General features: G+C 49.3%; 1 protein-coding gene across 7 annotated transcripts in view; it reads right to left on the bottom strand.

Moving 5' to 3' along the window:
- Nucleotides 1–15,640, bottom strand: part of RASSF2 (Ras association domain family member 2) — a 55,599-nt gene extending 39,959 nt beyond the window's left edge. For 6 of the 7 annotated variants that reach the window (XR_012156253.2, XR_012156252.2, XR_012156251.2 and 3 more), the window contains exons 1-2: nucleotides 15,469–15,640; nucleotides 676–781 (exon numbers count right to left, since the gene is read on the bottom strand). Coding sequence is in view for 4 of the 7 variants with exons in the window: in XM_073324774.2 (XP_073180875.2) it covers nucleotides 676–734 (59 nt within the window). In the remaining 3 variants the exon portion in view is untranslated. Of the gene's footprint in view, nucleotides 1–675; nucleotides 782–6,678; nucleotides 6,732–15,468 lie in introns of those variants that run through there. The other variant, XM_073324773.2, reaches the window with a different exon arrangement.
- Between the last annotated feature and the right edge of the window lie 1,098 nt (nucleotides 15,641–16,738).

Below are 16,738 nucleotides of genomic sequence, written 5' to 3' on the forward strand. Positions count from 1 at the left end.
TACCTGTAGAAACCTTTCTTGTTCCCCTTCACATCCCTTGCTAGCTGCAACTCCAATTGTGCTTTGGCCTTCCTGGTTACACCCCTGCATGCTCGAGCAATATTTTTATAAATATACAAAATTATCACCATTCCTATTTTACAGATGGGAAAACTGAGGCAGAGATAGACAGACTACAGCCAAAATTCTCCCAAAAAACATGTCCAGTGATTTGGGGCGCCTCAATCTAAGGCACATGAAGAGATTGGGGCCTGGTCTACACAAGTTTTGTTCCAGTGTAACTATTTCAGTTAGGGGTGTGATTTTTTCTTTTTCTTACCAACGTCATTCTACTGAGATGTCGTTATAGCTTGTTCCTATCTAGGGAGCTTGGGTAGTAACTGGCATCTTTCCATCTTGATCTCCTAAACTCTTTTCTCTTTGGCTGCAAACCACTCAATGATTTCTCAGCCATGGAATGTTACTATTCCCCCCAAGGCTCCTCTGGATTTTTCCATGCTTTGCATTATCAATTGCTAGCAAGATCACCTCCCCCTCCACCTCCGTCCACAGCTTTAAGATCTTTGTGTGTCTGCATCTGCCCCTCCTACACCAGTCACCAGGGCCTTTCATAAATAAATCACCGGCTCATAATACCAAAAATATTTCTGCGTTAAACTCTGGTTGCAATCTTACTTTGAAATGTATTTGTCTTTTCCACAGGGGACTGCAGATGACTGGCTGCAGTAATCCATCCTCACGATCTTCTTTCATTAGGAGCAGAGACCTGAATTGTAGGGGGCTGGGGGGAGGATACAAGAGAAATTTGCATTAATCACAGTATCATTTCCATCTTAATATGTGCAGATTGGGGCAGCTCCAAAGACCACCTGACTCAGTGGGAGTTTTTCCACTGACTTCAGAGCTTTGGATCCCTCTGTCAGCCACATCAGTCCACGGTGCAGACAGCAAAATAGAAAGTTACAATTCAAATGATGGACTTAAAAGCGGAAATGTGAAAAGTCAGGTGAGGGGAAAGTAAAGAGAATCGTTGCAAGTGCACCATAGTAAGCCGACCCTGGGAGACACAATTAATAGAATACTTTGCATTTCTATTGCACCCTTTCACCTAGATAGGAAGGTATTGAGCCCGTGAGGCAGGTATTATACCTGTTTTACAGATGGAGAGACAGTGGGAACAACTGGTGCAAATGGGACCAGGGTGGAGGGAAGGAGAACTATTTATCGTTCCGATCAGATTCCAGTTTGGGTCAGTTCTCACCCGACCCTGCTCACAGTAAGGTTCCCCTCCATCCTACCACTCATCATCATCAGGATGCAACTTACAATACCCTCTGCTGTTTTGAGAATGGCTGCAACAGACACGGAAACCACCATCCAGTTCAGTGGTGTTTCTAAAGGGAGTCTAGTGGCAATGCAACCTTGGATTCTACAGATAGGAAGAAAAAGTTCAACTCCACTGGATCAGGAGAGGTGTTTTGGTTGAATCCAGGAGGGAAAATCATAAATAACTAACTGTCTTAAAAAACAAATACAAGGACAGCTGGCCTGAACACAAGACTCTCCTTTGACCAATCACCAGCAGCCCGAGGTAACATGCATTTCCCCCCCTATGTATCGACACCAAATATCCCCTGCCATCATACTTGAACCTGCCTCGATCAATAAATAAGGAGAAGCTTGTTTGAATTCCCCAGTGGACAGTAACACTGTCTTTGATCAGCTGGGGCTTCAGTCGAGCTGTTGTGAATATTTCACATGAAACACTCGACCACCCGAACATTCTGGGTCCTGCCTTTCGTTTCAGTTGCGAGGGAACAACCCATTTCACACACAAAGAACAGCCTGGTTTCCCCCAAATACACTTGGAAAAAATAAACCAGCTGTGTTTTCAGCCTGATTTCACTCCCCTTAAAAAAAAAACAACAACAAAAAAAAAAAACACTACATTTTATAAACTTTCAAATGCAGAATGGCCTTGCCACCAAAATTGATTGTTTACACTGAGGTCCACAGATTTATTTATTTATTGCAATTCCATGGGATTAGATGTGGACACAGATACTTGCCAAAAAAACCCAAAACAATCTCATGCACACATGCAACAAAAGTCAGCCACGGTTTACCTTTGAAGTGTCCCCACATGAAACTGTCAGTTTTTATTTACTTATTGGGAGCTACGAAGCATTACTAAAATGAGATTTTGGGTAAAGTTTTCCAAGACTCCCAAGTGCTTTAGGCACTTTGGAAAACATAACCGAGGCTCTTAACTCACTTGGGTGCTTTTCAAATTTTTACTTAAACTCTCACTTCGATTACTTATAACAGATAATTAGAAAACACTGCATTACTTTGAAAGATGTACGCTTTTCAGGGCATGTTTCTTCAATCTGTGTTTGTGAAGTGTCTAGTAAAAGGGGACCCTGATGCCTGTTTGAGACCTCTAGGTGCTACCCCAGCACAAATCAAATGACACTGCTGTGATATATACTTAAATAGGAGATTTCATGCCAAAAATAGCCACCACTTTATACACTATACATGCACTTGCAATGTACAATGGCAATACTGTTTTTGACCTCCTTTGTAAAGTGCTTTGAACTCTGCGGATGAGAAGCACTCTGAGATCCAGGTATTATTGTGATTCGTTTCCTAAGGAAATTGCTCAGTCCTTCTCTTTGGCTTGAAGAGAACAGCATACATGTTAAGTTAAAGTTTCAGGGTCCAGTCTTGCAGCTCAGTATCACACTGAGGTCGACGGCAGATCCACACGGCGGTAGCAGGCTGCTACTCTGAAACCTGTCATTATAAAAGGGTCTGGAGTGTACTTCACACCACTACTGCACAGGGAAGTCGCTCCGGGACCTCAAAGCCCTTCACACAAAGAAGTTAGTTCGCTTAATACCTCAAGGAGGTGGATATTTTACAGACAGGGAAATGAAGGCACAATGAAGTGACTTGCCTGCAGTCACATGGCAGGCAGTGACTGGGTCAGGAGTCCCTGTTCTCAGTTCTCCTGGGCCACAGTTAGGATACCCTCTCCTGCCCCACATTGGCACAACCCTGACAAAAACAGCAGTTATGCTCCACTCCATGCTTCTAAATCCAGCAGCGGCCCAAACACAAAAGCCTGTATTTAAACCCGGCAACAGCAAGCGTGAGACACAAGCAGACAAAGGGCAGGAAATTCAAAGCTACAGCTAACAACTCTGTCCACAGTGCATTGTCCTAAAAAAGGAGAACAGAAACGCAAAATAATAACGCAACTAATGACGGAAAGACTGACTCGGCTCTTCATTTCCTAGCTTATGCTACAGAGTTTGACAACCACCCCAGCAAGGCTGAAATAGTTGGGCTAGGCCGTGAACGGACTGGGGTGAGGCAGGCAATGTTCACTTGGAAAAATGGGAAGGAAATACTCTCTTTTTTTTTTTTAATTGGAGGCTCTAACATACATTAATATTGACCAGATGTGTGTTACTGGTCAGGCAAACACGAGCCACGTTTAGATTGCCACGTTATGAACTCAGGACAATTATTATTATTTGTACTGACATCGCCCTACAAGTCACAGCTGTAAGCGGGGTCCCATTGGGAGGGGAAACTGAGGCACGGAGAGACGCAACTTGCCCAAGGTCACACAAGAGATTAGTGGCAAAGCTGGGACTAGAACCAAGTCTCCTAACTCCAAGTCCAGACGCTGCCTCTCAATGGTTTAGTATCCGTGTTGTGGTCTCCGGGTCTTGTATCATTCCTCTCCTCATTTTAGAGGTGTCATAGAATATCAGGCTTGGAAGGGACCTCAGGAGGTCATCTAGTCCAACCCCCTGCTCAAAGCAGGACCGATCCCCAATTTTTGCCCCAGATCCCTAAATGGCCCCCTCAAAGATTGAGCTCACAACCCTGGGTTTAGCAGGCCAATGCTCAAACCAGTGAGCTATCCCTCCCCCCAGTACGATACAGAGAAGGGTAGCCTAGAATTCCTCCTTACCTGCAAGGGGTTAAAAAGCTCAAATAACCTGGTTGCCCCCCCCCCCCAAAGGGACCAATGGGGAAAGAAGATACATTCAAATCTTGGTGTGGGGGGGCAAGGCTTTGTCGGGGTGTTCTCTGGGGAAAGCAGAGAAGCGTCAGGTAAAAAAAACTCCTTCTCCTATAAACCATCCTGTACAAGTCTCTGATATTACAAAAAGAGTAAGTAAATAAGGCAAGGCGTGTTAGATTACCTTTTGTTTTCAACTTGTGAATTTTCCCTTTGCTAGAGGGAAGTTTATCCTGGTTTTTTGTAACTTTAAAGTTTTGCCTAGAGGGGAATCCTCTGTTTTGAATCAGATTACCATGTAAAGTATTTGCCATCCTGATTTTACAGAGGTGATTCTTTTATCTTTTCTTTAAATAAAATCCTTCTTTTAAGAACCTGACTGATGTTTCCATTATTCCAAGACCCAGACCAATTGGTTCGGATATTATTCTCAAGCCTCCCCAGGAAAGGGGGTGTAAGGGCTTGGGGGGACTGTTGGGGGAAGAGGAAGCCCAAGTGGTCCTTTTCCCTGGTTCTTTGTTAAATCACTTGGTGGTGGCAGCGTTACTTAAACCTAAGGTACAAGGGAGAATTTGTGCCTTGGGGAAGTTTTTAACCTAAGCTGGTAGAAATAAGCTTAGGGGGTCTTTTATGCAGGTCCCCACGTCTATACCTTAGAGTCCAGAGTGGGGAGGGAACCCTGACAAGATGGGTTCCACATACATGCTCATTTTGATTGGCAGAAATGTGCCTGTGTCATCTGACTAATTAATATGACAATAGATCTCAATGGTATTCACCACCTAGGAGGTAAACAATGGAAACTTACAAAAGGAAAAATCCTGGTTTATCAGCGGCAGAAGTGAAGAACAGCACTTCTCTACCTCATGCGAGTGTGGAAAAGTTCAGTGCTTGTAAAGAGATCCTCAGATGAAAAGCGTCACACTGCACAGTGCAGTCCGCATCCTAACAGAGAGATTCTCTTGTGGACCAATTCCCCGCCCACTGTGCATCATGTAACAGTTTCTAGGAGAGCCAACTAGGCTCTTCACCACTAACAGATGTTCTCAGAGACCAGCCTGGACATCTATCTCAACAGCTGGAAAGGAGGAAGAGAGCCTCCTTTCCAGCCAGCTCGCCAGAGACCATCGCCCACAGACGGATATCTGCAGAGATAATCCACTGATCCACTAACTTGGACCTTTTCCCTCCCCTCCTTCTCTCTCTTCTCCTCCCCCATCAGTAAAATAGGGACAACACTGACCTTTACACCATAATTTCTGAATGAAGAGTGATATGAAATCGTAAGATATTAAGTGGTGTGACAAAGTTTCTCCTCTACCTCGGTGGGTTTTGCGCTTATTGGAGGATTTGCTCGCCTTGGAGCTTCACGGCAGCCCTCAGCTTGGCTGTTTTTCTGAACCCACAGTCCAGGTCGACTCCTCCTGTATCTGACAGGAGTTGGGAGGATCTGGGGGGAACCTGGGCCCGCCCTCTACTCCGGGTTCCAGCCCAGGGCCCTGTGGAATGCAGCTGTCCAGAGTGCCTCCTGGAACAGCTGTGCGACAGCTACAACTCCCTGGCCTCCTCCCAACACCTTCTTTATCCTCACCAAAGGACCTCCCTCCTGGTGTCTGATATTGCTTGTACACCTCAGTCCTCCAACAGTCCGCGTTCTCACCCTCAGCTCCTAGCGCCTCTTGCTCCCAGCTCCTCACACGCACATCACAAACTGAAGTGAGCTCCTTTTTAAAACCCAGGTGCCCTGATTAGCCTTCCTTAACTGATTCTAGCAGCTTCTTGATTGGCTGCAGGTGTTCTAATCAGCCTGTCTTAATTGTCTCCAGAAGGTTCCCGATTGTTCTGGAACCTTCCCTGTTACCTTACCCAGGGAAAAGGGACCTACTTAGCCTGGGGCTAATATATCTGCCTTCTATTACTCTCAATTACTCTCCAGTAGCCATCTGGCCCGATCCTGTCACAGCGGACAGAATTACGGCTATAGAAACAAACAACATACTCACAGGACAGATCTTGCAATGCACTTATACACCCACTTCACCCTGGATGCTCAGCAGAAGCGTGGGTAGAGAACCAGCGACCAGCTCCTTGTGCCCTCCTTGCGAAAGCAAAAATTCGAGACAGAGCAAGAGGGCGATATGAGTAATGGGGCCAGACGGACGGCATAGATATCCGAACAGAACAGATGAGCGTCCGTAGGCCAAGCTGAAACCAGGATGGGCGAAAAATCCCTCAGAGACCCGTAAATGAGGAAATTATGTCTTATTCAAATGCAAGTTCAGAAGGGAGGAACAGAGCAGAGAAGGCATTGCTCGAGGGGAGGGGTGGGATCCATCCATCTCTCAGACAGGAGCAATTGCAATTACAAAGACAGGAGGGACGGATGGATGGGTGACTGATAGGCAAGCAGAGAAGGGGCGACAAGGCTGCATCTGAGACGCACAGACTGACGCTGTAGCCAATACACACAACCGAGATTCGCAGCTGTGTGGCTCAAGACCAACCTTTCAACAAGACATCTGGCCTGGGCAAGCCTCCAGCCACCTTGTACTACCTCAATTTGACCTTCCCCGAGGATGGAGTCTCTTGATTATTTTGAGAGGAAAGGACCGTGTTCATGTAATTAAGACCCTGACCTGGTGCTGACGGGATCTGGATTCAATTCCCACCTCCGCCAGACTTGTTGGGAGACCTTGGGCAAGTCGCTTCCTCTCCGTGGGCCTCAGACAACGAGAGTACTTCCTTTCTTCCACCTTTTGTCCATCTGCTCTATTTTTTTCTTAGGCACCTAACTCCCTTAGGCACTTTTGAAAATTCGCACCCCACGCTTCTTCGGTGCAGGGACTGTCTCTTATTAAGTGTCCATGTAGAGCCTAGCGCTACAGGACCCAAATCTAGGTTGGGGCCTAGAGGCTACTGGAATAATTACCTTCTGCTACAGAGAGCTCCACCAAGAAGCCTTTACACCCACCCGTCTCCCTTCCTCAGAGGGGACTGTTAACGAAACACGTGGCTACGTGACTGGTGTATTCTGAAACAACATCAAAAGTTAGAAACCGTTGGGGAAGTTACCACCAAGTAATTACCACACAGAGGAAGAAGAAGTTACACAGTTACTTGTCTCATGCAAAAACGTTGCCCGAGTCGCACACAGATGGGCAGCACGGGTGTTTTCCTTTAGGGCTCTTAGCAGACTCCCTGGCCATCTCAAAACACACAGTGACCCAAAGGCTAGAGATAAGCACTGGCTGCCTCAAACAGTGGCAAAGAAGCAACCAGACTGAAGTTTCTGTTCTATGGACATAACCAACCTGCTGGCCCTCAGTACTTTATAAAAACACTGGGGAACTTAGAGGTTTTTAACCTTGAACTAACCAATGCAGCACTGACAATTTGCATCAGCCAGGGAATTTGCCTCTATGCATTTACATCCCTTAGCTGTCTATTTGTCTTAATACACCCACAGATAGGCTTGGCAGAATTTGATTTCTACGTTATTGTCATTTTGACACACAATATTTATTTTCAAGCATTTCCCCCGATTTAAATTCTCACAGTTATGCAAAATTAGGGGTTTCAGGCTTTTAAGATATGCATCGATTTAAATTTTCACAGACTGCATGACAGTAGCCACTGAGATTCAAGAAGTTAAAGCTTTATATAAAGCATGAAAACACAGACAGTCAACATCACATCAAAACGTAGAAAGTACATATCCTCAAATCAAATGCAGCTAAGTTCTCAAGCAGCGTTTTCCTTCCTCGGCCTATCTGCAAACGTTGATTATAATCGATGGAAATACCTGTGTGTCGGCTTGTGTGTGCACAGTGATGTCAACGTTTACGATTAAAATCTAATCTTTCTAAGCCTACCTGAAGGGCATCCTTGAAGCTCCTTAGCAGTCGCATGCCTAAGCCAAGAAGTGCCGGGGGACCTCTTGGAGCAGTTTATACAGCACCCTTCAAACACACGGCCACTGCTGAAATCAGCAAAGGCTCTCAAGCTGGAACAACCTCAACATTAACTGAAGCAGGGGTGCTGAAACAATTTGTATTGTGGGGGTGCCAAGAGCCACTGAACCAAACTGCAAACCTTGCATATAACGGAAACCACTTCAAGCCAGCACTTGTGAAAGGGAAAGTCTTTGATTTTGGAACTACCTATCTTGGTCCAGTGGAGTCCAGATTGATTCGCATTCCTGACCCGCTGTACACCCCCTCACACACACACCGCTGTCTGTGTTAAGGAGGATAGGGGGCAGTGGATATATTTATGCATAGTCCTTTGTTTATGCTCATGTTGCTAGTTTTAATTTAGGCACTAGGTGCCTGGAGCACCAGGTGGCTACTGTAGTTGTAATTTTAAAGGTTTGAAGCAATCCGTAAAAGAGCAATAATAAAATGCATCTCTCTCTGGGGTGGAGTGCAGCCATCAGGGTAAAGGAGGAGAAATTAAGGCCCAGGACACCCTCACAAAAAAACTGTTCTTGCAAAAAGTTTGTGGAGATCTTAACTGCAGACATGCTTAGTTATTAAGGTCCCCAAGCTGAGCCACATGGTGCTTATTTATCTACAACGGGAGAGGGAGAGGCCAAACCTCTGGTTTCCCTTGAAAAAGTTACATTATGAATGAATTTCTAGAAGGTGAATGGGCTTACGCTTGTGTATTTCGCCTGCCTTATGATTCAAAATGCACGGGAAGAGCCCCCCCTCTGTGAAAACAACTTCAAGCTGGTGCAGCAGCCGTGGCAGGGTGTCTTCAGTTTCTCAGTTGGAAGATTTGCTTCTGATTGAGCTCCAACTTCCTGTTTATCGCCTGGCTGCTAGATCTGAAGCGACAAGCTGCTTAAGCCTTCTCTGACACCCTCATCTCTGTCACCATCTCCATTTCCTAAGCGAGATGAAGAGCTGCCAGTTCTTCCTTTTTTGGGTCTGCTGTGCAGATTCACGGTTCCTCATGCAGGGTTTCTAGAAAGGGGCCCGGCAGTCTGATGCTGACAGCCTCACACCCAAGGCAAGGCTTACTTTCCTTGATGCGTAGGGGCAGTTTGATCTCCTTTTAAAAATTATCAGCACCAGAGCTCACCCACAGAAGTGAGCCAGTACGTCCAGCATCCACAATGCAAACAGGAGAGCTTTTCCACTCTCTGCCCCGGAGAGATGGTCCGAGCAGCTCAATATAAACAAGATCAGTACCTGACAAGCACGACAAGTCAATGCACAAAACAACCCTCAAGAGGTGCAGCAAAAAGGCTCTTATTTAGACCTGGTCAGGAGTATTGTCTCACTCTGTGGCCGAGGAACTGAAGTGGCACTTGGGAATGATAAATCCTTTTGTGGCGCAAGCCCATAGCAACTACAGTAAAAACAACGAGGAGTCCTTGTGGCACCTTAGAAATTAACAAATTTATTTGGGCATAAGCTAAAACCCACTTCATCAGATGCATGGCGTGGAAAACTCAGTAGCAGGCATATATGAAAAGATCTATTGTATTTTCCACTCCATGCATCCTATGAAGTGGGTTCTAGCTTATGCCCAAATAAATTTGTTAGCGTCTAAGGTGCCACAAGGACTCCTCATTGTTTTTGCTGATACAAACTAACACGGCTACCCCTCTGAAACCAGTAACTACAGTGGCATTTGGGGAATTAAAACAAAAGCAATAGAAATGAATGTCGCTGTAGGTCTCACAGAGAGGGGAGTGGGGGGAAGTAATCGGATGATTTTCTATCTTATCGAGATTTTAGGATCACAGAAACTTAAGGAAGAAACCTCATAAGGCAAGGAGTCAATCCCTCTGCCAATGAGGAACACAGCCTCCTAAAGGAGGATTTTATTAACAACATTGATCATAGTAGCACCAAAAGGCCCATGTTAAGAATGCCCCCCTCCCCTTATGCTATATAATTACTACACGAGGCACTTACAGTCCAGTCTCGGGTTCCACACACACACACACACACACCCCCACACACACACACACACACCCCAGATGTTAAACCTGACTTTAGTCCCAATGGCCAGAGAGAATGCTCGAAGCCCTGAGCACGATTTGCTCCACCACTCTCCGGCTGCTGCATCATCAGGCCAAATGGCCTTTCTGCTCGTCTCCCTTTAACGCCGTTTGACAGGCCACCCGGACGGAGCGTTCTGAACGAGCAACTGAAGTGTGCAAAGAGGACACAAGTAGGGGTCACTTTCACGCTGTTACACACGACGTGCCCTTACTCGCAGGTATAAAGAAAACCTGGATGGTGCAGGAGTAGATGGGACAAAGGAGACACAGGAACCGATGAAGACTGGTGCAGCAAGAGAAACCGTGAGTCTGGGTTATTCAAAGAGAGTCAGATCTGATACTTAAAGCTCTGAGCAGATGCTGCTAACAAGAAACCTCCAGCTGATCAAGGAATCCCCGAGGCTGTCCTTACCAAGCAATACATATCGGTAGAATTGCATTACCTGCAACAATTGCTTTATTTTCATAAACGCCGGCTCAACAAGATGCCTCTGAGCCGACTGATCCGACCACCCACTACTAAAGGACCTCCCCCCAGCCTCAGGGGAGTATCCACAGGTCTGGGATTCCAAGTGAGTACGGGGGACAACGAAAGATAGAACAGGGACGGGAGTGAGGTCACAGGGCTAAACGAAGGGAACCTGATGGGGACACCGAGCAGAGAACCCCAGAGAGCGCCCACTGCTCCTCAAAGGTGTCAAGGGAGCCAACGGACGCCACCCAAAGGAACTCCGCCCGGATGCGTGAGCGGAGAAATAGGCCCCACAGTCACAGGAGACCCCGTCGGCCAACCTCCTCTCCCTGGTCTCGTAGATGGCCACCTAAGGCAAGGGGATGGCTGAGATCAACAAGTCTGTGGATGGAGCAGGATGTAGTGGCTAGTGCACAGGACAGAGTCAGAACTCCTGGGCTGCATAGATAAATAGATTTTAAAGCTTGAAGGGACCGTTACCATCTAGTCTGACCTCTGAGACCACACAAACTGCAGAATTTCCCTCAGCGACTGCTGCAGTAAACCGTGTACGTCAGGGTTCAACTAGAGCAGAACTTCATTTAAAGAGTCCGAGAGAGAGAGCATTCGTTACACTGCTTGTTAAGCCATTCCAGCGGCTAACCCTCCCAGCGAAAGACGCGAATCTTTTGTCCACTTTGAACTTTACCAGCTTCAGCTGCCAGTGTTCTACCATCAGCGGTGCCAGCAGGTCTCTCCGTGACCTTGCGCAAAGTCAGGTAACTGCACCGTGCCTCAGTTTACCCAACCATTAAAAATGGAGCCTATTTAATTACTCTTTGGCCCGCAGGCACACAAGAAGAATCCCTTACTTTTTGCAACGTCCTTTCAAACCTTTCGTGGAAGGGGGCTACACAGAAGTATGAAATTATAGGAGGTTTCCTGAACCAATTAGAAAGCTCGATGCCTCCCGCACCCACAGAAGGTTGGGAATATCAGGATTTAGCAGGCTTGTCATTCAACATTATCCATTTCTAAAGTCACTTTCAGGGCTGACTGTACCAAAATGCAATCTACCCTAAAAATATCTTTTTCAGACCGTTTTTCCCTGGTCCTGACAAACCCATCTGCTCTGCAAAGCCACTGCTGCAGCCACCCCACCAAAACCTAGACTGCCGGGGTCCTTCCCGGCCACTTGACTCATCCTGGTGTGCTGGCAAACAGTGGAAGGAAATACTCTCCAGCAGCCCGTGCTCCCCGACAGCAGCGTTCGGATTCAGCCCGACACCCTCCCCGCTCACAGCACTGGGGTGCCCGGGGAGGGTGACACAACACACACGTGCTCCAGTCTCCAACAAAGCTGGGCCTGTAAGCTTCTTGCTGAGCCTGCCCATCTGGAGGGCACCCTACGCCGTTGCAACAGTGACGACAGACAAGGCTGCGATGACAGGGGGACGCTTCCGGGAGTTAGCCCAGAACCTGACAGAAACCTTGAGCAACAGCGAGAAGTGAAGTTTCTCTGGAGAGCTGGGGGGGGTTTTCATCCCGTCCTGTAGAACCTGAGGCCTTGTGGCAGGAACAGCTCTCACGAGTGGCCAGGAACTGGTGTAATCCGCCCTACTGCTGTAGTTTGCTAACCTGGCACCTGCTCCGTACACTTAGGGCATAGCACCAGTGCAGTTATGCTAATTGACGGGCAGGGAGAGCTGGCTCAGAGCGATTCCTGGGGGCAGAAACGGCGCACCCTTCCACGTGCAGATCGAAGCTTTGATTTAAAATGAAAGTTCCTATCCCCTAATGACTACGCAGAACACCCTCCAAACATAAACTAAGTGAAACTGACCCCAAGGTCGTGCTCCTGCGTCTGCAAACAGCCAGAAACATCAGAGGCCACCCTGAGGCCGGAAAGCAGGATGTTAAGAGTCAGGAAAGAGCGTCAAAGCACCGTCGGAAGCCCTGGACTGACTTCCTAAAGCTGTTGGGTCTGAAAAAGGAGCCATCATTGTGGGTCATCGGTGGGGCTCAAAGCTGGGACATTCAGCACCGGTTCCCACCAGCTAACCGTGCAGAGCAAACTCCCTTGGCTATGAGGATATCGCTCTGCTCTTCGGAGAGAGCCAGGTATGTCTGAAAGATGCGTGCATAGCAGCTTCGGGGGGAAGAACATCGCCACCACTAAAAGCTGCCTGAGTGTGAATCCCCACACACGCCCCGTTCAACAGATATTTCTGCGCTTTGAGTCCACCCTGAGACGTATCAACTCCCTCCCTACCCCATGACCCACAACCCGGTGAGGGCAATCTGTCCAGATGGTCTCAGGCCCATGCAACATAAATGGTCACATGGAGCCCACTCCATCCCTGTCCTAACTAAGGCTGCTTTACTCACAGACAGGTGCTCACTCCAGCAATTCTCACATGCCCTAGGCCAGGGGTTCTCAAACTTCACTGCACCCTTCTGACAACAGAAATTGCTTCACGACCCCAGAAGGGGGGACCGAAGCCTGAGCCTGCCCGAGCCTCACTGCTGGGGGGTTTGGGGGATGTCAAACAAAGCCCCACTTCCCCCCAGAGAGGGGGACCTGTAATCTGACGCCCTCAGGCTTTGGCCCCAGCAAATCTAAGCCGGCCCTGGCAACCGCATTAAAAAGGGGTCGCGACCCATGTGGGGATCCCAACCCACAGTTTGAGAACGGCTGCCCTAGGCAATGGCGGTACCTCCAGCCTGGCTGCTGTAAGCACTGCTGGCCCAAGCCCACAGGGCAAGCCCTATAACGGGAGCCCAGTATCCAATTTAGCAGGAGAAGGCTAAAGCCACTGTCCTGCTGGTAGCCGGGTACTGCGCCCTGCAACGGGGCTGGAAAGGGGAACACATGCCACCTGTTCTGACACTGGGCACTAAAAAGCCCTGCCGAGGCCGTGGATCTTATTCCCAAGTGGATATTGCCTGGAAGGGTCCTGCTCAGGGGAAATGGAGAGAAGCCAGGTCGAGGTTAGAGGCAAAGGGTAGGAAGGCCTCGAGATGAGACGCAGGGAAATTAAGTGGGACGGGTCAGAGCAATGGGGTCTATTGAACTCTTCACCCCTAGGTCACTGGTTCAAACCCAGCCCGACTAGAAACAGTTGCCATCAAATGGCTCTTTGTGGCCGACAGGAAATGAGCTGGGGGTTTCGATCCAGTCCCCTCCCCGGGGCTACACCCACAGGAGAGATCTCAGCAGAGGTCCAGGACTACAGACTGAACTAGCCTCTCACCAAGACGTCACCATGCCAGCATGGAGATGCACTGGCTGAGGTCCTACCCCCTTCCCCCAAGGTAATGCTTCTCCCCAGGCAGCAGCTGCTCTGGAAATCGACACAGGACTCCAGCCCACACAGCATCTTTCCCGAGCATTAGAACCAGCTCACGCAGGTCAATTTGGGTGAAAGCCGGCCCTGTCCAAGGGGTCAGCATGAGGCCTGGGCATCTCTTACATCTTTAAGTGGTGCAGATGACCTGGTGAAATCCCCCTGTAAGCACTTAGTTAACAGTCTCACTACACAGGTAATTATTCTGAGCCATGTTATCATGACAAGTAAATTTAAGGCATCCGTTACAGAAGCCAAGAGCTTTAAATGATCATAATGGCTCCTTCTGACTTGAAAAAGAGCTATGAATTATTAAGTTAATGACTTTTTACTGTTTTTGAGTTTGTGCACACTTCTTTTGTTAAGGCACCTGAGTCTGTCTTACCCACACAAGTCTCAAACTTGCAAAAATTGATTTATTGGCAGAAGGGAAAAAGTGGAGGTTTGCAGGGCTCAGGGGGCTTTCGATTGGAACATACTTCACATAAACACAGCACCTGGGCAAATAAAGGTCCCTCTATCGGTTAAAAAAAGGTTCCAGACCGTTGCCGTCTCCCACTTTCAAAGACTGCGATTGTAGCAGGTTTTTATTATTTTCAAAGCGACAGCGTAGTAATGTTTGCCCAAACAATTGCTGAAATTCATATGGGTTGGGAGGAGCACATCAGTGAAAACCCATAAGCCCTTGCCTCTCTTCCTCCTCCAGGGAAACTGACACAGTATACTTGACTAGTTCAGTACACGCACACCCACTGAATAGCTCCTGACCTAATCTCCCTCCAGGGCCTCTGACCTCCCCATAAATCAGGGTTGAGAACAGAAAGTCTGACACACCGAACAGCTCGGTGAAGATTGGGTGAGAGGGTATGGATCACTTGACGATAACCTGTCTGTTCATGCCCTTTGGGGCACCTGCCATTGGCCACTGTCACAGACAGGATACTGGGCTTGACGGACCTTTGGTCTGACCCAGTGGGGCCCTTCTTATGTCAGCGTCGCTTGATGCCCACTGAAAACAAGACTCTCGAAATCCAGGAACCAGTTTCTTCCTCTTTCAGCGTCCTTCTCCCCGCCCTGGCCTACAGAGCGGAGTCCAAAGGGAACTAGAGTCTGTCAATAAAAGCAGGCTGCAGGGGGGAAGTTACCCAACCACCCATGCTGATGGCTCAGGAGAAGGACACCGCGACGATGCAATTTGCTCCAGAGCAGATACCGAGTGGCAAAGCTGGAGCAGACTCCCCCGGGGTCTCCACTCCTTGTCCTGACTCCGGGACCCCACTTCTTCCCTGAGCTGGGACGAGAACCCCAGAGCTCTTGCTCTCCCAGCCTGCTGCTGTCATCCCTAGACACCCCAGAGCCAGGAGCAGAACCCAGGCATCCTGCCTCCCGCCCCATCCGCTGCGCCAGGGCACCCCGCCCGGCCCCGGCTCTCGGACGCCTCTTGCCACGTGGGAGCGCAGCCTCGCAGGCGGCCGCTCCACTTCGCAGCCTCTGCAGCCCGCCAGCAGGGAGCCGGGGCCGGGCTCCCCTGCCAAGGGGCCCGCCTTTGTTACCCACCTCCCCGCCCCGGCCCGGGCCCGGGCTGCAGAGCGAGCGGCCGGCCGGCCCTTACCGTGCGCTGGGCCGGGCGATCAGCGGCCGCCCCGCTGCTCCGGCTCGGTGCCCGCGCCGGGCGCCCACCCCGCGCCTCCATCCGCCGCCCGCGGGCCGAGGGGAGGCGGCGCAGCGGCTGCAGACCCCGCCCGCCTCCGTCGGCCTCGCTCCCCCTTTCTCCCGGCGCCCCCCGCACCAATCGCCGCGGCTGGGCGGCTCCCTTCCGCAGCCTCATTGGTGTCTCCAGCCCCGCCCCGCCGCCCGGCTCGGTGGGGAGCAGGGAGGAGCAGCCTGGGGGCCCGCCCAGACAATGCGCAGCTGGTTAGCGGCTTCTGCAGCTGCCCGAGTTTGGAGTGTCATCAGCCTCGGACAGAGGAGGAGGGTGGCTGGCTGGGAGAGCCTCCCACAGGCTGGGATGGCAAACCTCGGGCTGCAGAGATTGCAAACCTCAAGCATCAGAGGGGTGCTGGGATTGCAAACCTTGGGAGGACAAAGGGGATAGAGCCTGGGGGGGGTGTCCTGGAAAAAAGCCCAGCGCACAGGGACAGTGGGTTTGGAGAGGCACCCGCTGCACGAACATCATTTGGGGGGGGGCTGTGATGGGAAAGAGAGAAAACTTTTGTGAAAACCGTGGGTGGAGAGTCACAAAGGCCCCGGGCCCTGGCTACGTTTGAGGACCTGGGCCAAAGGATCTCCCCCGGCTGGGGGCTCTCAGGGCTGTGTCTCACCCCAGATCAAACACAGTACGGGTCTGTAGGGACCAGGTGGCATGGCCATCTGATGTTTGACGCATGGTTGGAATGAGCGAGCAAGAGTTTTAATCCATGTCGAAGGCTCCATAAACTGGAAATTGAAGAGTTTTCAAACTGGAAATAAGGTGGAATATTTGAACTGTGTGGGTAATTAACTATGGGATCAGATTGCCCAGGGACATGTATTCTCCATCCTGGGAGTCCTTACATCTAGCTTGGACGTGTCTCTAGGTCAGTGGTTCTCAACCAGGGGTAGATGTTCCCCTGGGGGACTCAGAGGTCTTCCAGGGGGTACATCAACTCATCTCGGTATTGGCTTAGTTTTACAACAGGCTACGTGAAAAGCCCTAGTGAAGTCAGTACACACTAAAATGTTCTACGGACAATAACTTGTTTGTACTGCTCGGTATACTGTACACGGAAATAGAAATACAATATTTATATTCCAGCGGATTTATTTCATAATTATATGGTAAACATGAGAAAGTCAGCCATTTTTCAGTAATGGTGTGCTGGGATGCTTTTGTATTTTGATGC

Source organism: Lepidochelys kempii, chromosome 26 (genome assembly GCF_965140285.1).
Source record: "Lepidochelys kempii isolate rLepKem1 chromosome 26, rLepKem1.hap1, whole genome shotgun sequence".
NCBI lineage: Eukaryota > Metazoa > Chordata > Testudines > Cheloniidae > Lepidochelys > Lepidochelys kempii.